A 25,362-nucleotide genomic window follows, 5' to 3' on the forward strand; every position below is an offset into this window, starting at 1 on the left:
TAGGGCAGGGAATTTTTTTTATTTTGGAGGTTTATTATTTTATTAGGGGGCTTAGAATAGGTGTAATTAGATTAAAAATCTTGTAATCTTTTTTTTATTTTTTGTAATTTAGTGTTTGTTTTTTTTTGTAATTTAGTTTAGTTAATTTAATTGTATTTTTAGATAGATGTTTGTAGTTTATTAAATTTATTGATAGTGTAGGTGTATTTATAACTTAGGTTAGGATTTATTTTACAGGTAATTGGGTAATTATTTTAACTAGGTAGATATTAAATAGTTAATAACTATTTAATAGCTATTATACCTAGTTAAAATAATTAACAATTTACCTGTAAAATAAATATAAACCCTAACATAGCTACAATGTAATTATTAATTATATTGTAGCTATCTTAGGTTTTATTTTATAGGTAAGTATTTAGATTTAAATAGGAATATTTTAGTTTATAAATGAATTAGATTAATTTAATATAAATTTAGTTAGGGGTGTTAGGGTTAGATAGAGTTAATATAGTTAATATAAATACTATAGTAACTATATTAACTATATTAACACTAATATAATTATGGTTAATATAGTTAATATATATAATGTAATACCTATATTAACTATAATATACTTAGGGTTAATATAGATAACATAGCTGGCGGCGGGGTAGGTAGATTAAATAAGGGGTTAATCATTTTAATAGAGATGGCGGCGGTGTAAGGGGCTTACATTAGGGGTTAATAATTTTAATATAGATGGCGGCGGTGTTAGGGGCTCACTTTAGGGGGTTATAGATATAATATAGCTGGCGGCGGGGTATGGGAGCGGCGGTTTAGGGGTTAATAACTTTATTAGGTTGCGGCGGGGTACGGGAGCGGCGGTTTAGGGGTTAATAGCTTTTTTATTGTTAGGCTAGTGAGGGGGGATAGCGGATAGAGGGTTAGACGTGTCGGGCTATGTTAGGGAGGCGTGTTAGACAGTGCGGGTGTTTTAGACTTTAGTCAGGTTTTAGAGGCGCCGGCAGATTCTAACGTGCCGCAAGTCACTGGCGACGCCAGAAATTTGTACTTGCGCAGATTTCTGGACATCGCTGGTTTGTCAGACTTACGGCACGTTAGCATCTGACGGCGACCTATATGGGATAGCTCGAGTTGCGAGCTGAAACTGCGGGCGACGCCGGTTCCCTCGCTTGCGCCGCAAACTGCGATCTATATCGGATCGCGCCCTTTGTATTTATTTTAACTAGGTACAATAGCTATTAAATAGTTAATAACTATTTAATAGCTACCTAGTTAAAATAATTACAAAATTACCTGTAAAATAAATCCTAACCTAAGTTACAAATACACCTAACACTACACTATCAATAAATTAATTAAATAAATTACAATTATCTAAACTAAAATACAATTAAATAAACTAAACTATAGTTCAAAAAATAACAAACACTACATTACAAAAAATAAAAAAGAATTACAAGGAGTTTAAGCTAATTACACCTAATCTAAGCCCCCTAATAAAATAAAAAATCCCCCCAAAATAATAAAATTCCCTACCCTATTCTAAATTACAAAGTAATCAGCTCTTTTACCAGCCCTTAAAAGGCCTTTTTGCGAGGCATTGCCCCAAAGTATCAGCACTTTTACCTGTAAAAAAAAATACAACCCCCCCAACATTAAAACCCACCACCCACATACCCCTACTCTAACCCACCCAAACCCCCCTTAAATAAACCTAACACTAACCCCCTGACGATCTCCCTACCTTGAGTCGTCTTCACCCAGCCGAGCCGAATTCTTCATCCAAGCGGAGCAAGAAGAGGTCCTCCATCCAGTAGAAGTCTTCATCCAAGCAGGGCAGAAGAGGTCTTCCATCCGATTGAAGTGTTCATCCAAGCGGCATTTTATTTCTTCATCCATCCGGAGCGGCAGCATCCTGAAGACCTCCGTCGCGGAACATCCATCCTGGCCGACGACTGAACGACGAATGACGGTTCCTTTAAATGACGTTATCCAAGATGGCGTCCCTCGAATTCCGATTGGCTGATAGGATTCTATAATCAGCCAATCGGATTGACCTCACATTCTATTGGCTGTTCCGATTAGCCAATAGAATGCAAGGTCAATCCGATTGGCTGATTGAATCAGCCAATCAGAATTTTCCTACCTCAATTCCGATTGGCTGATAGAATCCTATCAGCCAATTGGAATTCGAGGGAAGCCATCTTGGATGACGTCATTTAAAGGAACCGTCATTCGTCGTTCAGTCGTCGGCCAGGATGGATGTTCCGCGTCGGAGGTCTTCAGGATGCTGCTGCTCCGGATGGATGAAGATAGAAGATGCCACTTGGATGAACACTTCAATCGGATAGAAGACCTCTTCTGCCCCACTTGGATGAAGACTTCTACCGGATGGAGGACCTCTTCTTGCTCCGCTTGGATGAAGAATTCGGCTCGGCAGGGTGAAGACGACTCAAGGTAGGGAGATCTTCAGGGGGTTAGAGATAGGTTTATTTAAGGGGGGTTTGGGTGGGTTAGAGTAGGGGTATGTGGTTGGTGGGTTTTAATGTGGGGGGGTTGTGTTTTTTTCACAGGTAAAAGAGCTGATTACTTTGGGGCAATGCCCCGCAAAAAACCTTTTAAGGGCTGGTAAAAGAGCTGATTACTTTGTAATTTAGAATAGGGTAGGGCATTTTATTATTTTGGGGGGCTTTTTTATTTTATTAGGGAGCTTAGATTAGGTGTAATTAGTTTAAACTTCTTGTAATTCTTTTTTATTTTCTGTAATTTAGTGGGGTTTTTTTTGTATTTTAGTTTAGTTTATTTAATTGTATTTTAGTTTAGCTAATTGTAGGTGATTTATTTAATTAATTTATTGATAGTGTAGTGTTAGGTGTAATTGTAACTTAGGTTAGGATTTATTTTACAGGTAATTTTGTAATTATTTTAACTAGGTAGCTATTAAATAGTTATTAACTACTATTTAATAGCTATTGTACCTAGTTAAAATAAATACAAAGTTGCCTGTAAAATAAATATAAATGCTAAAATAGCTACAATGTAACTATTAGTTATATTTGTAGCTATATTAGGGTTTATTTTATAGGTAAGTATTTAGTTTTAAATAGAAATAATTTATTTAATTATAGTAAATTTATTTAGATTAATTTAAATTATATTTAAGTTAGGGGGGTGTTAGGGTTAGGGTTAGACTTAGGTTTATGGGTTAATAACTTTATTATAGTAGCAGCGACGTTGGGGCGGAGATTAGGGGTTAATAATTGTAGGTAGGTGGCGGCGATGTTAGGGAGGGCAGATTAGGGGTTAATACAATTTATTATAGTGTTTGCGAGGCGGGAGTGCGGCGGTTTAGGGGTTAATACATTTATTATAGTGGCGGCGAGGTCCGGTTGGCAGATTAGGGGTTAATAAGTGTAGATAGGTGGCTGCGACATTGGGGGGGGGGGCAGATTAGGGGTTAATAAATATAATATCGGTGTTGGCGATGTTAGGGGCAGTAGATTAGGGGTTCATAGCGATAATGTAGGTTGCGACGGTGTCCGGAGCGGTAGATTAGGGGTTAATAATAAAATGCAGGTGTCAGTGATAGCGGGGGCGGCAGATTAGGGGTTAATAAGTGTAAGGCTAGGGGTGTTTAGACTCAAGGTTCATGCTAGGGTGTTAGGTGTAGACTTAGAGAGTGTTTCCCCATAGGAAACAATGGGGCTGCTTTTTTGCAGGTGTTAGGTTTTTTTTCAGCCAGCTCAGCCCCATTGTTTCCTATGGGGATATCGTGCACAAGCACGTTTTTCCAGCTTACCGCTACCGTAAGCAGCGCTGGTATTGAGGGTTGAAGTGTAGCTAAATTATGCTTTTCTGAGGCTAACGCAGCCATTCAGACTACTCGTAATACCAGCGTTGTCTTAAGGGTGCGCTGGAAAAAAAAGGAGCGTTAGCACAGCGGGTCTTTATCGACAAAACTCTAAATCTAGGCGAGTGCATTGAACTGCCTAGAGGTTGTGATCAGGGAAGGGTCACATGGCCTGGGCTTAGGGGACCATCTATCCAGGACAGTATCTGAGAGCATATTAAAGTCGCCTGCAAGGAGAAAAGTACCTGATCTGTGATAGCTTAAGTAGCGCAGGAACTTTCTAAGGGATTTAACTTGGCCTGTATTAGGGCCGTAATAAGACGCAAGGGTATATGGTACTACTTCCAATTTGCAATTCAGCACAAGGAAGCGTCAGTATAAATATTCAGTTTCTCGTACAGTATGCTCTTGTGAATTAAAATTGCAACCCCTCTGGACCTACTCGAAAAGGATGCCGTTTCAACCACTGGATATTGTTTGGATTTAAGGGGGATAGGAGAGCCATTTATCCAGTGGGTCTCCTGAAGGAATACTATCTGGGATTTAGCATATTTAAGGTATTGTAGGAGCCTGCTACGTTTATTGAGGGTGTTGAGGCCTAAAACACACTTTTAAATATTAAAATGTAATAAAAAGGATTTTTCTTGTTTTCAGGTATTTGACTGGAAAGGGTTCCAAAGAATATATATATTTTTTTTTTTCAAAAGCACAACATATTTTTAACTGCTGCAAAAAAATGCCTGCAAAAAACATCTATTCTTTTTAAATAAAATTGGGATCTTAGTAGCACAATATGGCGATATTCTGCATAGCCAGTCACAAACTTACAAGGTGCCCCAATATAGACTGGTCCTAACACTACAGTCCTTTGCCTTAGTGGGCTGAATCATTCCTGCTTTTACTCTTCATAATAGAATGAGACTCCCTGGCTTAATATTCACAACTCTATTACAGTCATGAGTACACCTGAGCTTGGGTGGGGTGCTTTAGCCAATGGGAGATGGTCAGTCTCCCTGATTATGTTTTAATACAAATACAAAATTTGGTTTAGCACACCTTAAAAAAGTTTATATACACATCTTTGGGAGTGCTGCCAATGTGATCTAGTTAATACACAAACAAAAAGGTATTAGCGCACATCCATTTTCAAAAGCACAACATATTTTTAAATGCTGCAAAAAATTGCCTGCAAAAAATGTCAAAAAACATCTATTCTTTTAAATAAAATTGGGATCTTAGTCACACAATATGGCCATATTCTGCTTAGCCAGTCACCAACTTACAAGGTGCCCCACTATAGACTGGTCCTAACAGTACAGTCTTTTGCCTCAGTGGGCAGAATCATTCCTGCTTTTACTCTTCATATAACTACATAAATAAACATGTATACATAACTATACATACATATTTAAACATATATATATATATATATATATATATATATATATATATATATATATATATATATATATATATATATATATATATATTTATTATTACCCTTTGAAGTCAAACAGCTTGTCATATACCTTTTAACCATTATAACTTTTTTATGATACTTATGTGAATATTTTTTTATTAGATAGTGTTTATATCAGTGTTACACTTTATTTTAATGAATTTATGTTGTGTTTAATGCAACATTTTTTTTAGCCCTTACCCTTAACACATAGGCCCCAATTTATCAAGTTCTGTCAGACCTGATCCGACAGTGCGGATCAGGTCCGACAGACCTTGCTGAATACGGCGAGCAATATGCTCATCGTATTCATCATTGCACCAGCAGCTCACAAGAGCTGCTGGTGCAACGCCGCCCCCTGCAGACTCGCAGCCAATAGGCCGCCATCAGAGGAGTGTCAATCAACCCGATCATACTCGATCGGTTTTGATTTCCGGCGATGTCTGTCCGCCTGCTCAGAGCAGGCGGACAGGTTATGGGGCAGAGGTCTTTGTGACCACTGCTTCATAACTGCTGTTTCTGGCGAGCCTGCAGGCTCGCCAGAAACACGGAGCATCAAGCTCCATACGGAGCTTGATAAATATGCCCCAAGGTCTTCAGTCACACTATTCTGATGAGCACAAAATTAGTTTGTGCTTGTGTGGTCTCATTTACTTTCAACTTGTAATGCACTCGCAAGTTAACGTGGCCGCAAAATTTTAATATCTTGTGCTATAAACTTAGGGCGCCACTTGTAATCTAGCCCTTAATATTTTATAAGAAGTGAAGATTAGACTGCTCCAAGATGAAGGGTTAATTTCTGTGACAAGTAACAACTAAGTGAGCTATAATTGTGTGATATCTGATAAGCTGTATTTAACAGTTGACTATTAACTGACGCGTTTTGTGCCCTGAGAGGGGCTTTATCAAAGACTACTCCAAATAAATTTATTGTTGCAATGTAAATTACAATGAAATAATATTTTAACACGTATAGGCTTGTCTCTACCAAACTGCTTACCAGATACAGCATAATTGTCGCACACTTAATTGCTTTTTGTCACAGCAGTTAACCCTTACATTTTCTGTTGCTTTGTATTAGAGCTACAGTTTCATTTGGGCAGAAAATACAAGGGTACTAGGTAACATTTACTGATATAGGAAACTGAGAAATTTATATTTTAGACCTTGTACAACTGTAGGCATGTGAAAATTTCCCCTTCCTTTAAGCAATAGAATCTGTCTGTTAGTCACCTGCATAGAAATGTAACCATCAAAGCATTTTATACTTACAGCAAAGGATTTTAGGGGCTAATTTTTAAAACTATGCAATTTTTAACAAGTCGATAGAAGCTTTTATCGACATCAACTAAATCCAGTAGTTCCTGATATGTTGCTATTATGTCAGCAGGGCGCTAACAGTGTTCTTAAATAATGTAGCAGATTACAATATTGTCTTAAATTATCTTTGAAATAAAAAAACAAAAAAGGAAATCAGCTGATGCTGACTGGCAATTGTATTAGAGATAAGGGAGTAACTATGGTTATTTTAACATATTGTGAAAAGCGCAATTCAGTGAAGCTACAGACTTGAAAACCTCTCAGTGAGAGCTAAATCTTCTTATTTGCTGTGTAATCTAGGTCTAAGATATAAATGCACATTTTGCTGCCTGTAAGACCCTGGCAAAATAATCTTCCTTTGTTTAGTAATGTTTATCCACAGCAGGTCTTCAGGGAAACCACTGAAAATTTTAAAAAAGGGAATTAATGTCCTCACAAAGGTGAAGTGATAGAAATTGTCATGCTAAAGGCAAGAGTCCTGCTGTAGGAGGACCATAAAGGTTTCACAGTTACAGTATATTGGATTACTTGCTTATTTTTATTTCTCTGTTATTGGTGGACCATTGGTATCTTCTGTCAGGAAAGGCAAGAATGAGTTTTAATAAAGGAGCATACCTTTCCGTTATTTGTGGGAGGTATGTTACAGGTGGTTAGCAGCCACTGTGAGGGTCTAAATGTGGATTTTTACTTAATTACTTTTTTTTCATGTTTCAAAGTTATCATTCATGTTAAATTACCAATCGGCTAGATTATGAGTTTTGCAATAGAGGCTATGCGGTGCTAACGAGCAGTTTTCTCTCACCGCTCACTTACCCGCAGCGCTGGTATTACGGGTTTGTTACAAACCCTTCGTTGAAAGACAAGAAGTGAGCGTCAAGCAAAATTTTGCTCATTACCGCACTCCAATACCAACGCTGCTTAAGTCAGTGGTGAGCTGATCGTACGTGGTCATGCACGATTTCCCCATAGGAATCAACGGGGATAGCCGGCTGAGAAAAAGTCTAACACCTGCAAAAAAGCAGCATAAAACTCAGTAACGCAGCCTTATTGATTCCTATGGGGAAATAAAATTTATGTCTACACCTAACACCCTAACATGAACCCCGAGTCTAAACACCCCTAATCTTACACTTATTAACCCCTAATCTTCAAACCCTGACATCGCTAACACCTGCATTATATTTATTAACCCCTAATCTGACGCTCCGGACACCGCCGCCACCTACATTATACTTATGAACCACAAATCTGCTGCCCCCAACATCGCCGCCACCTACATTATAGTTATTAACCCCTAATCTGCCGCCCCCAATGTCGCCGCCACCTACCTACACTTATTAACCCCTAATCTGCCGCCCCCAACATCGCCACCACTATAATAAACATATTAACCCCTAAACCGCCACACTCCCACCTCGCAAACATTAGTTAAGTATTATTAACCCCTAATCTACCGTCCCTAACATCGCCGCCACCTACCTACATTTATTAACCCCTAATCTGCCACCCCCAACGTCGCCGCCACTATACTAAATGTATTAACCCCTAAACCTAAGTCTAACCCTAACCCTAACACCCCCTAACTTAAATAAATCTAAATAAATTTACTATAATTAACTAAATTATTCCTATTTAAAACTAAATACTTACCTATAAAATAAACCCTAAGCTATCTACAATATAACTAATAGTTACATTGTAGCTAGCTTTGGGTTTATTTTTATTTTACAGGCAAGTTTGTATTTATTTTAACTAGGTACAATAGTTATTAAATAGTTATTAACTATTTAATAACTACCTAGCTAAAATAAATACAAAAGTACCTGTAAAATAAAACCTAATCTAAGTTAAAATAACACCGAACACTACACTATAATTAAAGGGACACTAAACCCAAAATGTTTCTGTCATGATTCAGGTAGAGAATACAATTTTAAACAACATTCCAAATTACTTCTATTATTTAATTTGCTTCATTCTTTAGATATCCTTTGTTGAATATATAGTAATGCACATGGGTGAGCCAATCACATGAATCATCCATGTGCAGCAACCAATCAGCAGCTACTGATGCTATCTAGATATGTTTTTCAGCAAAGGATATCAAGAGAATGAATCAAATAAGATAATAAAAGTAAATTAGAAAGTTGTTTAAAATCACATGCTCTTTATGAATCATGAAAGAAAAAAATGTGGGTTTAAATAAATTAACTAAATTAAATACAATTACCTAAATTAAATTAACTAAAGTACAAAACCCCCCCACTAAATTACAGAAAATAATAAACAAATTACAGATATTTAAACTAATTACACCTAATCTAATAGCCCTATCAAAATAAAAAAAGCCCCCACAAAATTAAAAAAACCCTAGCCCCTAGTTTGCTGTTCCCTATGTTGTTTTTATTTACTGTATCCCTAGGTAGAGATGGTGTATTTTAAAATAATAATACTAATAATAAAGGAGAAAAACACTTAGGCCCCAATATTTAAAACATTGAAGGACCAACGAGAAACTGCCTGTTTGGGTTTGCCAGGCTTGCAGTCTGTCGATTCTTCAATATATTCCAAAAAAAGGGGCTGAACCGCAAAGTGCCGACAAGTGTCGATGTGTCCCCCATAGGAAATAATAGGGATTGTGGCTTCTGCAAAAGTCTGCCAACATTGCCACTCGTAGTCACAATCAGTGGATGGGGGGCTGTATTTAAAGTGTTCCTACACAGCACAGACAGTGCGTTCACTGAAACAAAAAGAGTTTTCTGAGTAGGAACAGTTCAAATAATACATACCTAAAGGAAACTGTAACTAAATCTACACTACCTGCCTCACACTGGAAAATCTCTCCACGGAAAAGGTGGTGAGACAAATATGGCTGAAAACCTGTACCTAACATGCAGGGCAGTGCTTGGAATATATATTTTAACAAATATTTAAAAGAAGATGGGTGAAGATGGAAGAAAAGGACAACCCCAAAGGAGCGCCATCATGGACCCGTAGCTGCCCCCTAAGGAGCTGGATTCAAGTTTGGGGAGTACCAACTTTTGGGGTTTGGGTTTAACGGTAGTTTTTTTTGGGTGGTGTTCTGATGTTTTATTTTTTTAATGAATACATATTTTTTTATTTTTTTTTTATTTCTTTTCTCCCTGGAAATCTTTTGTTCCTTTTTTTGAGTTGTTTTGTTTGTTTTAGAATATATATATATATATATATATATATATATATATATATTTTACACAAGAGAGCTTAATCTCTGTTGGCCTTTTCAGTGTATCTTTTTTTAGATGAAATTTAGGAAAAAAGAGGGCGCCACATAGCGTGATACTGTTTTTACAGGCTCAGAGAGACAAGGTATTCAAAAGGCTTACCAATAAGCTGTGCACCGTTCTGTGACCGGTGCTATCAGGCAGACTAACACTCTCAGTGGTTAGCACACTGGGTGGCCTCAGGTGTAATGCAGGCAGGTGGATCTCAGCGTTACTTGATTAGAGTGACTCTGCGGCTATGCAGCACGTATACTGCAGATTCCAGTGGGTATTGGAATAAAAAACACACCTCCAGGTAAGATAAAAGAGAGTGTGGGACAACTTCCGTGTAGTAAAGTTAAAAATCTTTAATCCATACACAATTTGCTACGCGTTTCTAGACCAATGGTCTTTTCTTCAGGCATAAAAACAAATGGACCATGAGTGTTAGTCTGCCTGATAGCACCGGTCACAGAACGGTGCACAGCTTATTGGTAAGCCTTTTGAATACCTTGTCTCTCTGAGCCTGTAAAAACAGTATAACGCTATGTGGCGCCCTCTTTTTTCCTAAATTTCAGAAATCTTCACTTCAAGAACCAGAGGAGCTTAGCCGCTTACACCGCTTGGTTTCACAATTTTGCAAGAAACCGATCTATTGCATAGGAGCCAATTAACCTGACTTCACAGGAGCCATATGGTTTGTGGTCATTTTTGTTAATTTCGTTAATTCGAACCACCTAGCGCACCCCGCTCTCAGGTTCCCCTCAGGGTCCCTGGTTTGACTTTTTTTAGATGAGGTTGTTTTTTTTAGCAGATGATCTATATTACTAATGCCCTTTGGGCACTGCCCAACAAATGCTCTCTTCAGGGCAATTTTTAGAGCAGGTTTTAGTGTTAGTTTAGTTTTTTTTCGGGGTGTGCATTTTTTAGTGGTCTTTAGTTTTAGTATAGGTCTTATTGGTTGAGTAATTTTTTCTTGTAATGCTAGTGTTTTTATTTTTTGTAATGAAAGTGTTTTTCGTAACTTAGGTGGTGTTAGGTTAAGGGTCTTGAGGGTTAGCTGTTAGAGAATTAAGTAGTGTAGCGGTAGTTTGTGGTGGGGTATTGGTGGTTAGAGGGTTAAGTAGTGTAGGAATAATTTGTGGTCGGGTATTGACAGCTAGCGGGTTAGTATAGTGGTAGTTTGCAGTGGGGTATTTGTGGTTAGGGGTTAAGTAGTGTAGGGGTAGTTTGCGGTGGGGCATTTGTGGTTAGGAGTTAAGTAGTGTAGGGTTAGTTTGTGGTGGGGTATTGGTGGTTAGAGGGTTAAGTAGTGTAGGAATAATTTGTGGTCGGTATTGACAGCTAGTGGGTTAGTATAGTGGTAGTTTGCAGTGGGGTATTTGTGGTTAGGGGTTAAGTAGTGTAGGGGTAGTTTGCGGTGGGGTATTTGTGGTTAGGGGTTAAGTAGTGTAGGGGTAGTTTGCAGTGGGGTATTGGTATGCTTATTTTGTTTGGTGATATATTTAAAAGGGATCCTTTACTTTACATTGTCATTGGCGATGCTGCTTGGAATATTTTGCCAGCATTGCCACCTATTGTGATGTACAGTAAAACGCCTCTTGGCAATGCTGCCTTTAAACACTGATGTCAGCCACTTGGAATGTTTCACCAGCTTGCTTGACATCCAGTGGATCCCTTTTTAATATCTTCGATTATTGGGGCCTTAAAGAGCAATTAAAGAGCTGAGGTTGGATCCATGATAAAATGTTCTCCATTGTTTGGCAAGCAGCAGTCTGCTTTATGTAAACATTTTAGGCCAGATTACTAGTGGCGCTATAGCAGTTACGCGCAAACGAAAAGGGGTTTATCGTGGCGGTTTGTGCGCACCAGGTGTAGCGCTCATTAAAAGTTGAAAGTAAATGTGAACGCGTGAGCACAATCGTGATTTACACTAATATTATTACTGTGTCCTCAGAGCTCTGGTTAACTGTTTTGTAAAAAAAATCACACAACACATCAAAAATAAATTACAAAGTACAGTTACACTCATAATGAAACTGTCTAATAAAAATTATTAAAAATTGCACAAAAAATTATAAGGGCTCAAAGATATGAGATCTCAGTTAGAAGGCAAAGGGCTTTAACATAGAGATACAAACATACATGTCTAAATATCTACTGTATATATATATATATATATATATATATATATATATATATATATATATATATATATATATATATATATAGAGGGCCGTCTTAAATATTGACTGGATCCTGGGCAAACATTTTCTTGCCCCCCCATGTAATTTCGCTCTCCACCCCAACATCCCAAAAAACAGCTAAATCAATTTACTGTTGGGCTAATCATTTAAAAAAAATATGAAATAAATTGAAATATGTGAAATTGGACCTAAGCAGTACTAATAAGTACATAAATATATAAATTCCTCCACTGTGGATTAATTTAATATATTTACTAATTAATTAATTAATTAAATATTGTTTTTTAATTTATTTATATATTTTTTTTAAGTATATAAATATTTAATGCAATGCACAGCATCACATAGTAAAAATCAATGGCTGACCTAATGTATTCAGGGCCCTAGTGCAAGAATTTATTTTGGGCCCCCTAAAAGCATCTCACCAGTTTTGGGATATTCACTACATATTTATTGTTTAGACAGCCACTGTACAGCAAAATTACAACTTTCATGAATACCATTCCCTAACATAACAAACTCCCCTAACCCATATACACACACACTCTCCAGAGCATACACATATACATGTACACACAAACACACACTCTCCAGAGCATACACATATACATGTACACACAAACACACACTCTCCAGAGCATACACATATACATGTACACACAAACACACACTCTCCAGAGCATACACATACACATGTACACACAAACACACACTACAGAGCACACACAAATGCATGTACACACTCTATATAATCCAATATTAAAAATGCAAAGTATGCATGCACTGTGTAGTATACTGAGGTGTGTCTGACCTGTAAGGGAGGATCCTGACGATTGGGGAAAACAAGATCAGCTATGGATCATCTAATCAATCAAGCTGATGCTTTTCAATATGATTCTGGTGTGAGGTTAGCTGGTTAAATAGATTTAGGGCTGGTTAAAGAGATTTAGGTCAGCCAACAGGAGCAAAGCAAGGTAAAGACTGAGGAGGAAGCATGGAGGTGCAGACAAATATAAGCTTATTGACTGCAACAGCAGAACTACTATGGGAAGCTGTAAAATCTGAGACAGAGAGAAAAAAATCCTATAAAAACGAACCTTACCTTAATGTTTTAAGTATCAGCATAACACTATACATCAGCCACCGAAGCACATGTCACTTCCCTCTCACCCTGAACTAGACGATGCTGCATGGGGGAGGGGCGGGTGTGCACTTATTCTTCCCACTGACGCCTTTCTACAAAACCCTGTTCCCCTAACAAACTTCAGCTAGTTGATCTGAGGGCCACAGCAGAAAGAGCAGGGCTAAGGGGACAAGAAGACTGCATGCTGTCTGTCCAAGGCTGCATGGATATAGTGTGAGACAAGTCACACAGCCTCAAGACTGAAGAGAGCAGTGCCTGCAGCTGCACAGATATTCAAATCCTCACGTGCCTTCCGCTCCAGCTTTCTGCTGCATGCGCCCACAGTCAGCCCTACCCTGAACAATCCCCACCACTAGAGCAGTTACCTGGTAACAGTGGTAACCCCAGCAGGACCTTTTCTGATGCAGTGGGATTGGCTGGATGCCGAGTTAGGGCTTAGCATTCAGTGCTGCACAGTGCACACCTAAAACAGCACATGGCACTAGCTTGGCATGTCACATGATACTGGCACAGTTTCTCACAAATAAATATAAGCAGAGAACTTTTGACAGTATTAGGACTGACTATGTGTGGTAGAACTGACATCAGCAGTCTTGCATGAACCAAGATTTTTTTTTTTTTTTTTTTTTCGGACTCTTGGGCCCCACAACAAAGACTGGGCCCTGGGCAGCTGCCCCTTTTGCCCAGTGTTAAAGACGGACCTGTATATATATATATATATATATATATATATATATAAAAACACATATATACATATGTATACATACAGTATATAAGTGCATTGGAGCCCAATACAGTTAAGTAGATGAAAACATGTAAAAACATATTTATGCAATATTCATATTTAATAAAGTGTTATACTGTGTATTTATTGTAAATATTTGACATTCTAATGTTTTGCACGTAGCAAAATATGTTCTATGTATTTTTAAAGATATATTCCTATATATATATATATGTATATATCTATAACTATATATAATTATATATATATATATATATAAATATATTTTATTATTAATATTATTATTATTTTAACTATTTTTACATGAGTCTCCAAGGGACTTTTTTTAGTTGTTGTTAATTTTAGATTACACTCGATCAAATGGTATTTACTTTATACCTTTTATCCTTTACCATTAAGTATAGGGGAAGGCACTGTAGTTTTATATATATATATAAAAGTAGTAGTAAAGTAGTGACTTTGTTAAAGGCATAGGAAACCCCAAAACTTTCATGATTTGGATAGAACATACAATTTAAAAAAACTTTCCAATGAACACATCTAGTCAGCCAATCACAAAAGACAAATGTGTGCCGGCACCAATTAGCAGCAGCTCCCACTAGTGTAGGATATGTGCATATTCTTTTTCAACAAAGGATGCCAAGAGAACAAAGCACTTTTGAAAATAGAAGTGAATTTAAAAGTGTCTTAAAATAACATGCTCTATCTGAATTATGCAAGTTTAATTTTGACTTTCCTATGCCTTTAAGGATAACATTTAATAATGTGTCTTTTAGTATTATGTTGCATGTGAAGACCGAGGTTAACCCAGACGTAAAAATAGTCCACTTCAAAATTTTATTTTTCTCTGCAAAAATAACCAATATGTTTTATAACTGTCCAAAATGCACAGATCATTAAAGAAAATGTTTATTATTCATTAGTATTGCATGTATGAATAGTTACTGGCCAGTATATTTTATGCATCTCATATCATAACAATTGCTTTAATGAGCTTGATTTTGCCATATTCTTAATATATGCTTTTAGTTATATAGAATCTTGCATCTAAATGCAACTATGACGGATATTACAGCCTCTTTATCAAAAACTGTGACCGGCTCTAAGACCATACATGTAGTATTTTAAGTATATACATTACTCCTTTGCTAAGGGGAAATTTCATACTCACTTCACGGCTTCCATTCCACAAAAGATCCAAAGCCATGTGGGACATCCACGAGTGTGGAAGCAGATATGCTGGGTTGTAAATCTCAAATAGATAAGGATCATATGCTGTATACAAAGCCTACAGTTTACCTACCATTTGAAAACGAACCAGAACCCTTGAAAGCTAAAATTGGGATATCGCACAGTGGAAGCTGTGAAGTGAGGCTGAAACGTTAATAAATACTGTTTTTTTTACCCACTATTGAGAAGTCCTGCGAGTGCTTTCGTCTACAGAGGTATATCTTTTCATGCTAGCACCCAGGCAGCCAACCCAGGTGGACGGATTTGCTTATAGGAGTATATATATATATATATATATGAAAAGAAATGAACAATATCTGCGCTCAGGAATATGTAGCTGGACAATAAGTGAAATACCTGGATACCCGTACAGACTGTTGTATTGATGGATATTATTACATACACATATTAGTATACAGTGAGGGTAAAGTTATATATTTCTTCAAAGAATATATTATATATATATATATATATATATATATATATATATATATATGTTTGTCTCACACCACCGGTATCACCAAGATATAGGACCAGTCCAGCGTATCTCTTGTAAATATTGTAGGTAGTTAGTAGCACAGTCACTTAATGACAATCCTAACAGTTCCCCAAGTGCCTGAAAATTCTCTGCTGCTTCTTCTGGTAATGAGAGGGACCTCATATCGAGTGAGGTCAAATCACGTGAGTGGTTCTACTGCTATTTTATTCATTTACCTACTGATGTAAACAGGCTTCACTAGGAGTGCCCCTCTTGTGCGCTTCTCTACCCTTTGTTATTTCATATATATATATATATATATATATATAGTTGTAGGTTCCAGATGTTAGCGCTCATAGAATGGAGAAAACACAAAGAAAAACAACTTATGGTGCAGTATGTCAGTACTTGATATAAGTTGCTGGTAAAGAAAAGAAAGGTGCTCACCTTTTGAGACCTCAAACATGTGAGGTAAGTTGATTGCACGGAGGGGATAATAAATCCCTATCTGTGTTAAAGATGTATTTCTTTCTTCCGCCTTTTGAAGTATGGTAATCCTCTCAGCGAGTCTCTCAGAGCATGGTGTTCCTCTCAGCGAGTCTCTCAGAGCATGGAGTTCAATCCTTCTCCTCTGTGGAGTATGATGAAGTAAGGTAGAAAATGCCTTATTGGAGTAGGGATAATGGTATTTGAAAAGATGCACTTCCAAACTGTTACAGTGGAAAAGCAAACTAATTTATTGAACACTCTGTAAAAAAACTTGATTGAAAACTAGGAAACAACACTTGTATGATAAAGTCCAATATGTGCTGTAGTTCAGTCTCAAAATTCCCAAGTGCTTGGTGAATCAACTATGAGGCCTATTTTTCAAAGGTCTTGTGGACCTGATCCGACAGTGTGGATCAGTTCCGCAAGACCTCGCTGAATGCGGAGAGCAATACGCTCTCCGTATTCAGCATTGCACCAGCAGCTCACAAGAGCTGCTGGTGCAACACCACCCCCTGCAGACTCGCGGCCAATCAGCCGCCAGCAGGGGTTGTCAATAAACCCGATCATACTCGGTTATGGAGCAGCTTGTTTCTGGTGAGTCTTCAGACTCGCCAGAAACACGGACTCACAAGCTCCATACAGAGCTTAATAAATGGGCCTCTATGTGTGATTAAAACAGTTAATAACATTTAATAAAGTATCCGTTGTTTTGGGGCTGAACAAAATCTGAGCGATGGTAAGCGGTTGTTTCTATACTTGCCCAGCACTTAATAAAAAAATAACAGTTGTGTCTCCAGAAGCAGATATTGAAATCACTGTCTCAGTTGAATTTCTTGCTATAAACAATAGTGTGGTAAAATACCTCAGGATACCTTTCTGCTCTCCAATTCCGTGAAGTCTGAAAAGATAATCCTGATATTCAAATCAGTGTACACATTGGCCTCTATTTATGAAAGGTCTTGCGGAGCTGATCCGACACTGCGGATTAGGTCCGCAAGACCTTGCTGAATGCGGAGAGCAATACACTCTCCGTATTCAGCATTGCACCAGCAGCTCACAAGAGCTGCTGGTGCAACGCTGCCCCCTGCAGAATTGCCAGCAGGGGTGTATCAATCAACCCGATCGTACTCAGAGCAGGCAGACAGGGTTATGGAGCAGCGGTCTTAGTCTTAGAAGACTCGCCAGAAACACGGGCCGTCAAGCTCCTTTTGGAGCTTGATAGATATGCCTCAGGTGTTGGTTAGAGCCCATCTTTTGACGTAATTTCCGGTCCGGCGAGACCGATGATAGCAGACCGATGATAGCGTGTAACGCTTCCAGCTCTAACCAACGCAATGTATACACTGATTCTATGAGCGCTGACATCTGGAACCTACAACCACATTCTTTCACTTCCCTCTTCCACTGGTGATAGTGGAATCCCCAGACATAGCAGCCATTGAAATACATCAGGAGGAACTTTAATAGCAGATTAATCATTTGCACCACACACAGCGCAATTTAAAATACCAATTGAGATATAAATATATATATATATATATATATATATATATATATATATATATATATATATAGTACCAAAATATCATCAGATATATGTAGAAATATGTATTTATGAATAAATAGAACATATTCTGCTACCTGACGCACACAAAAAGCTTACTTCTAGCAGAGTTAGTGCTCGATAAATACTGCTCCATTTGTAATCTGGGCCTTTATCTTTAAATGTCATTATATTTAGAATCTTTTCAAAATAATATTTTTATTTTTACAAGAAACATTTTTATGTTTCCTCTTCAAATATTATTTTTCTGATAAGCTTTTTTCCCCTTAAAATAAAAAGTATATTGTCCATATTTTTTGTACATTTGTGTAAATATTTGTTAACCAACACAAGTATAAATTTATAAAACTGCATAAAATGGACATACAAGTAGGGCCACCTCTATAACTGGAGCAGGTGGGACCACAGGACACAGGCAGCACTTAACAGGGGCATCACATAGGAAAAGCATGTTCCAAATAACGGCTAGATTACGAGTTGTGCGTTAAGGTAAAAAAGCAGCATTAACAGTTCCTAACGCTGCTTTTTTACGCCCGCTGGTATTACGAGTCTTGCAGGTATAGGTGTACCGCACACTTATTTGGCCTTACCGCATACCTACTTACGTAAATTTTGTAAAGGCTTTTTTTCTATGGGACCATAGCGCTGGTATTACGAGTTTGTCCTGTGAGGCCAAAAAGTGAGCGGTACAGCCTCTACCGACAAGATTCCTGACTCATTTTAAAGTCAGTAGTTATGAGCTCTACGCTACAAAGCTGTAGACTAAAACTCATAACTAAAGTGCTAAAAAGTACACTAACACCAATAAACTACCTATTAACCCCTAAACCAAGGCCCTCCTGCATCGCAAACACTATAATAACATTTTTAACCCCTAATCTGCCACTCCGGACATTGCCACCACCATAAATATATTAACCCCTAAACCGCTGCACTCCCGCCTCACAAACACTAGTTAAATATTATTAACCCCTAATCTGCTGCCCCCAACATCGCCGCCACCTACATTATACTTATTAACCCCTAATCTTCCGCTCCGGACATCGCCGCCACCTACATTATATTTATTAAACCCTAATCTGCTGCCCCCAACATCGCCGCCACCTACCTACATTTATTAACCCCTAATCTGCCGTCCCCAACGTCGCCGCCACTATTCTAAATTTATAAACCCCTAGACCTAAGTCTAACCCTAACACCCCCTAACTTAAATATAATTTAAATAAATCTAAATACAAATTACTATCATTACCTAAATTATTCCTATTTAAAACTAAATACTTACCTATAAAATAAACCCTAAGCTAGCTACAATATAACTAATAGTTACATTGTATCTAGCTTAGGGTTTATTTTTTTTTACAGGCAAGTTTGTATTTATTTTAACTAGGTAGAATAGTTACTAAATAGTTATTAACTATTTAATAACTACCTAGCTAAAATAAATACAACTTGACCTGTAAAATAAAACCTAACCTAAGTTACACTAACACCTAACACTACACTACAATTAAATAAAATCCCTACATTAAATACAATTAAATAAATTAAATTAAATTAGCTAAATTACCAAAAACAAACAAACACTAAATTACAGAAAATAAAAAACAAATTACAAGATATTTAAACTAATTACACCTAATCTAAGAGCACTATCAAAATAAAAAAAGCCCACCCAAAATAAAAAAAAACCAAGCCTAAACTAAACTACCAATAGCCCTTAAAAGGGCCTTTTGCGGGGCATTGCCCCAAAGAAATCAGCTCTTTTACCTGTAAATAAAAATACAAACACCCCCCAACAGTAAAACCCACCACCCCCACACAACCAACCCCCCAAATAAAAGCCTAACTAAAAAAGCCTAAGCTCAACATTGCCCTGAAAAGGGCAATTGGATGGGCATTACCGGGAGAAGTCTTCATCCAAGCGGCAAGATGTCCTCAACAAAGACAGCAGAAGTGGTCCTCCAGACGGGCAGAAGTCTTCATCCAGACGGCATCTATCTTTGTCCATCTGGCGAGGAGCGGCGCCATCTTCAAAACATCCGGCGCGAAGCATCCTCTTCCAACGAAGTCTTCTTGCTGAATGAATATCTCTTTAAGTGACGTCATCCAAGATGGCATCCCTTAGATTCCGATTGGCTTATAGAATTCTATCAGCCAATCGGAATTAAGGTAGAAAAAATCCTATTGGCTGATGCAATCAGTCAATAGGATTGAACTTCAATCCTATTGGCTGATCCAATCAGCCAATAGAATGGAACAGCCAATAGAATGCCAGCTCAATCCTATTTTTCTGATTGCAATCAGCCAATATGATTTTTTCTACCTTAATTCCGATTGGCTGATCGGAATCTAAGGGACGCCATCTTGGATGATGTCACTTAAAGGTACATTCATTCCAAAGAAACCGTCGTTGGAAGAGGATGCTCCACGTTGGATGTCTTGAAGATGGAGACGCTTCGCTTCGGAAGGATGAAGACAGAAGATGCCGTCTGGATGAAGACTTCTGCCTGTCTGGAGGACCACTTCTGCCCATCTGGAGGACCACTTCTGCCGGCTTCATTGAGGACATTTTACCACTTGGATGAAAACTTCTCCCGGTAAGTGAATCTTCGGGGGTTAGTGTTAGGATTTTTTAAGGGTGGGTTTATTTTTAAGGTTAGTGCTTTCGGCTGCAATAGAGCTAAATGCCCTTTTAAGGGCAATGCCCAACCAAATGCCCTTTTCAGGGCAATGGGGAGCTTAGTTTTTTTTAGTTAGGCTTTAATTTGGGGGGTTGGCTGTGTGGGTGGTGGGTTTTACTGTTGGGGGGTTGTGTGTATTTTTTTTTACAGGTAAAAGAGCTGATTTTTTGGGGCAATGCGCCGCAAAAGGCCCTTTGTTTAGACTCGGGGTTCATGTTAGAGTGTTATATGTAAACATAAATTTAGTTTCCCCATAGGAATCAATGGGACTGTGTTACTGAGCTTTACGCTGCTTTATTGCAGGTGTTAGGCTTTTTTCAGCCGGCTCTCCCCATTGATGTCTATGGGGAAATCGTGCACGAGCACGTACAACCAGCTCGCCGCTCACTTAAGCAGCGCTGGTATTGGAGTGCGGTATGGAGCTCAATTTTGCTCTACGCTCACTTCTTGTCTGTTAACGCCGGGTTTGTAAAAACCCGTAATACCAGCGCTGCAGGGAAGTGAGCGGTGAGAAAAAATTGCAGGTTTTTTTAAGGGTGTATTGGGTGGGTTTATTTTTTAGGTTAGTGCTTTGGGCTGCAATAGAGCTAAATGCCCATCCAAATGCCCTTTTCAGGGCAATGGGGAGCTTAGGTTTTTTTTGTTAGGCTTTTATTTGGGGGGTTGGTTGTGTGGGTTGTGGGTTTTACTTCTGGGGGGTTGTATGTATTTTTTTTTACAGGTAAAAGAGCTGATTTCTTTGGGGCAATGCCCCACAAAAGGCCCTTTTAAGGGCTATTGGTGGTATAGTTTAGGCTAGGGTTTTTTTTTATTTTGGGTGGGATTTTTATTTTGATAGGGCTATTAGATTAGGTGTAATTAGTTTAAATATCTTGTCATTTGTTTTTTATTTTCTGTAATTTAGTGTTTTTTTTTTTTTGGTAATTTAGCTAATTTTATTTAATTTATTTAATTGTATTTAATGTAGGGAATTTATTTAATTGTAGTGTAGTGTTAGGTGTTAGTGTAACTTAGGTTAGGTTTTATTTTACAGCTAAATTTTTATTTATTTTAGCTAGGTAGTTAGTAAATAGTTAATAACTATTTAGTAACTATTCTACCTAGTTAAAATAAATACAAAGTTGCCTGTAAAATAAAAAATAAAACCCTAAGCTAGCTACAATGTAACTATTAGTTATATTGTAGCTAGCTTAGGGTTTATTTTATAGGTAAGTATGTAGTTTTAAATAGGAATTGTTTAGTTAATGATAGGAATTTGTATTTAGATTTATTTAAATTATATTTAAGTTATGGGTGTTAGGGTTACAAAATATAATATAGTGGCGGCGATGTTGGGGGTGGCAGATTAGGGGTTAATAAATGTAGGTAGGTTGCGGCGAAATTGGGGGACGGAGATTAGGGGTTAATAAATATAATGTAGGTGTCGGCGATGTTGGGGGCAGCAGATTAGGGGTTCATAAGTATAATGCAGGTGTCGGCGATGTCGGGGGCGGCAGATTAGGGGTTAATAAGTGTAAGATTAGGGGTGTTTAGACTCGGGGTTCATGTTAGGGTGTTAGGTGTAGACATAAATTTAGTCTCCCCGTAGGAATCAATGGGGCTGCGTTACTGAGCTTTACGCTGCTTTATTGCAGGTTTTAGGCTTTTTTCAGCCGGCTCTCCCCATTGATGTCTATGGGGAAATCATGCACGAGCATGTACAACTAGCTCGCCGCTCACTTAAGCAGTGCTGGTATTGGAGTGCGGTATGGAGCTCAATTTTGCTCTACGCTCACTTCTTGTCTTTTTAACGCCGGGTTTGTAAAAACCCGTAATACCAGCACTGCAGGGAAGTGAGTGGTGAGAAAAAACTGCACGTTAGCACCGCACCCCTCATAACGCAAAACTCGCAATCTAGGCGTAAGTGTATTAAAAATATAAATGAATCTTACATGAATTCCTTCTGCATGTTTTCACATAACATTTTTAATCTGCTGAACTTTAATCTCTGAGACAACTCTGGAGTCTCAATGGGTTTAAACTGTTGTGTGCAGAGGGGTGTCATTCTATTCTTGAACCCAGGAAGCACAACTTCTTGAGCTGGTCCTGCATAAAGGGTTAATAAAATGCTTTGGCTGTAAAGTCCTAGAATACTGTAGCATTATTATGTAGCAGCTGCTGCTAAAAAGCATTAGGATAAAAGGACTGCTGTGGCCCCTTTTGTCAACACCAGGAGGTTTGCACTAAGTGCATACGATGGGCGCAAATCTGTGCATGGGGTATTGCAAAGTATCTTATAATAATAATATTTATATAGCGCCTTTCTCCCAGTGGGACTCAAATCGCTTTTTCAGTGCTCGCTCTCGGAATTAACCAAATCGGTAGCTGAATAGTAATAGTTATTATTACCCAAATTAATGGTACTCATTTTATTAACCTCAGAAGGCTGAGTCGGCCCTGCCGGGATTTGAACCTGTGACCTTTGGATCTTTGAACAGCCTTTTGTAGTCAAGGCATTTTACCAACTGAGTTACCTCACTCTTAAAAATATACCTAGTGTAAACTCTCAATATGGTGGTTGTATACAGTACATGCTTTTTTTAAACACAGTAAATGTCTTTGTGAAGAATTATTTATGTTTGTTGAAAGTGAAACCTATTATCCTCTAAACTTAAATGCTGATTTTTTTTCTGATCAGCATTACATTACTGGAAAGAATATTTAATTTAGTAATTGAGGTTGGAGGTTCTATGGAGGTCATTGGCACATCTTTTATCTATTTCTCTTTGCAATTAATGGCTGGTAAATGGTAATGGATGAATGTTACTCACTAACTCATTTTTGGAAATTAAGTTTTGCAAAGTAATCAGAGGTTCTCTTGGATCAAAATCAATTCTGGCTTGTTAACTGTTTGCCTATATTAATATTAGTTAGTTATTCACAAATGTGTGCTTAAGTGAAAATAATAAACTGGCAAACATAAATTAAGCATTTTTTGTTCTTAGTGCCATTCTTTGAATGGTTGGGGGGTAGACATCATGTGGGATCTAGCAGGTTGGTTTTGCTATGTGAGATATCAAGTACATGTGATAACCCAGGAAGTCGCTTAGTTTTGTTATGGGAGATCCACACTATTAAGAGAAGTAAAATTTCAGTAGTAAATTCCCAGTATACCTCCATAAAGAAGCTGCTTCAAAACTAAATAATGGTAATGTCTTAGCTTACTCCAGCATTGATTAGTGCATGGTTTGCAGAATTATGATAGGACTCTTCCCGCATTCTAGTGAACTATTTTAATTGGCCACTCCAGTTAAAATTAAATGTAATTTTAGCACTAGTGACGTTGTAATTCCATGTATTTAACCTGCACAAAGGAGTTAAACACATTATAAAGTGCTGCCTGTTATCCACAGAGAACTGCTGGTCTGGAAAACACATGGCTGGTGAGCCAATCAGCAGTGGCAAATTGCACAGCTGCTGCTGATTGGGTCTCTGGCCCTTTCTCCTCTGGACCAGCAGTTTTCAGCATCTCCAAAGTAGTACTCTAAGTTCCTTTGCGGGGGTTAAATAAATAGATGCAGTAACATAGCATTACTAGTGATAAAATAGCATACTCTATTGAATTAGAGCATGTTATTTTTCACTAGAATTGGCCCTTTAAAATAATATTTATCTCAGTAATAACACAATACCCACAATAACATAAATCTTTTTTTTTTTTTTACATCATTATTTTAAAGTCATCAAAGCAATGACATAAAAGAAAGGAAATTAGCTTAGCAAGCATATATAACATATACAGACAAAAAGACACATTGGATATATCTTCCATTATAGGCATATAAGCAAATAAACAAATATTTGTACTTTTACATTACATTGCTGACATTTTTTTTTGTCCTAAAAGTAAAGGAAAAAAAAAAGGGAAGAAAAAAAAAAGGAAGGATGGAATGTGGCCCCCCCTCTCTCCCCCCTCTCCCGCACCCTCCATTAATAAGTGACCATTACTCCCTGTAGCCTACTATCCAATCTACTGGAAATTCACCAAGTATCGCCAGGTCAGCGAAGCTGTCAGAAGTCAAAAAGGGATATAAAATATGTTTCTGAATAGATATTGGATAGGTCTTAACGTAAATCTTAATAGAAGTTAATATTTTGTACTCACCTTAATCTCAAGAATAGAATAAATGCCACAAGTAGAGCACACAGAGAAATTGAGTGACCCAGGAAATTTATGACGATTGCGATGTGATAATGAACTTTATTTTTCTTCTGCAGTAGAGAATAATTATTTGATTACAAAAAATAATACAGAGTAATAGAACATAGCACACATTTATATTAAGGAGCAGTGGCGCTATCTATCATGCTCACTACTAACAAGTGTGAATACAAGAAGAACATAGTGAGAAATGACTGTCCCATCATTTGTTGCTAATTAATAATTTTATTTGAGCTAGAAAGATTCCAGGTGCTGTTTGTCTGAGCTTTAAGTTTTCAGTTTGTAACAAGTGTTGCGTCCTACAAGTACTTTACTGAATTTACTGAGGATTCGCTGATCACTGGTGAAAATACCAGAAATATAATTGTTGTGCACTTCAAAAATAGACGTTGTTACTTGCACACATGTAAGTATTAGTACTATTAGTTAAAGAATCATTATAGTTTTACAATTACTTGCTCTAATCTGTTATAGCATACAAATGTAAGACCATGGATCCTGCAGTACTGTGTGTTTAACCCCTGCATTGGAGTTAAACACACAGTAGAAATACCGCTTAGGACTTGCTATGCTCTGCTAGTCCCGTGCCGAAAATGTAGCTGGTCCAATCAGTAGTTGCACATCTGAGTTGTGCGACTAGCACTGCTGATTGAATCAGCTGTGTTTTTCACTCAGGGCCAGCAAAGCAATTACTCAATTGAAGCATGTAATTTACGATTATAATGGCCCTTTATGTGAAA

At 37.7% G+C, this 25,362-nt stretch overlaps 1 protein-coding gene across 1 annotated transcript in view; it reads right to left on the reverse strand.

Moving 5' to 3' along the window:
- The window catches only part of CRHR1 (corticotropin releasing hormone receptor 1), a 220,501-nt gene that overhangs the window by 101,454 nt on the left and 93,685 nt on the right, over positions 1-25,362 (reverse strand). Inside the window, exon 5 of the mRNA XM_053718246.1 lies at positions 24,566-24,672. Coding sequence (XP_053574221.1) covers positions 24,566-24,672 — 107 coding nt within the window. The remainder of the gene's footprint in view (positions 1-24,565; positions 24,673-25,362) is intronic.

This window comes from Bombina bombina, chromosome 1 (assembly GCF_027579735.1).
Source record: "Bombina bombina isolate aBomBom1 chromosome 1, aBomBom1.pri, whole genome shotgun sequence".
In the NCBI taxonomy this organism is placed as follows: Eukaryota; Metazoa; Chordata; class Amphibia; order Anura; family Bombinatoridae; genus Bombina; species Bombina bombina.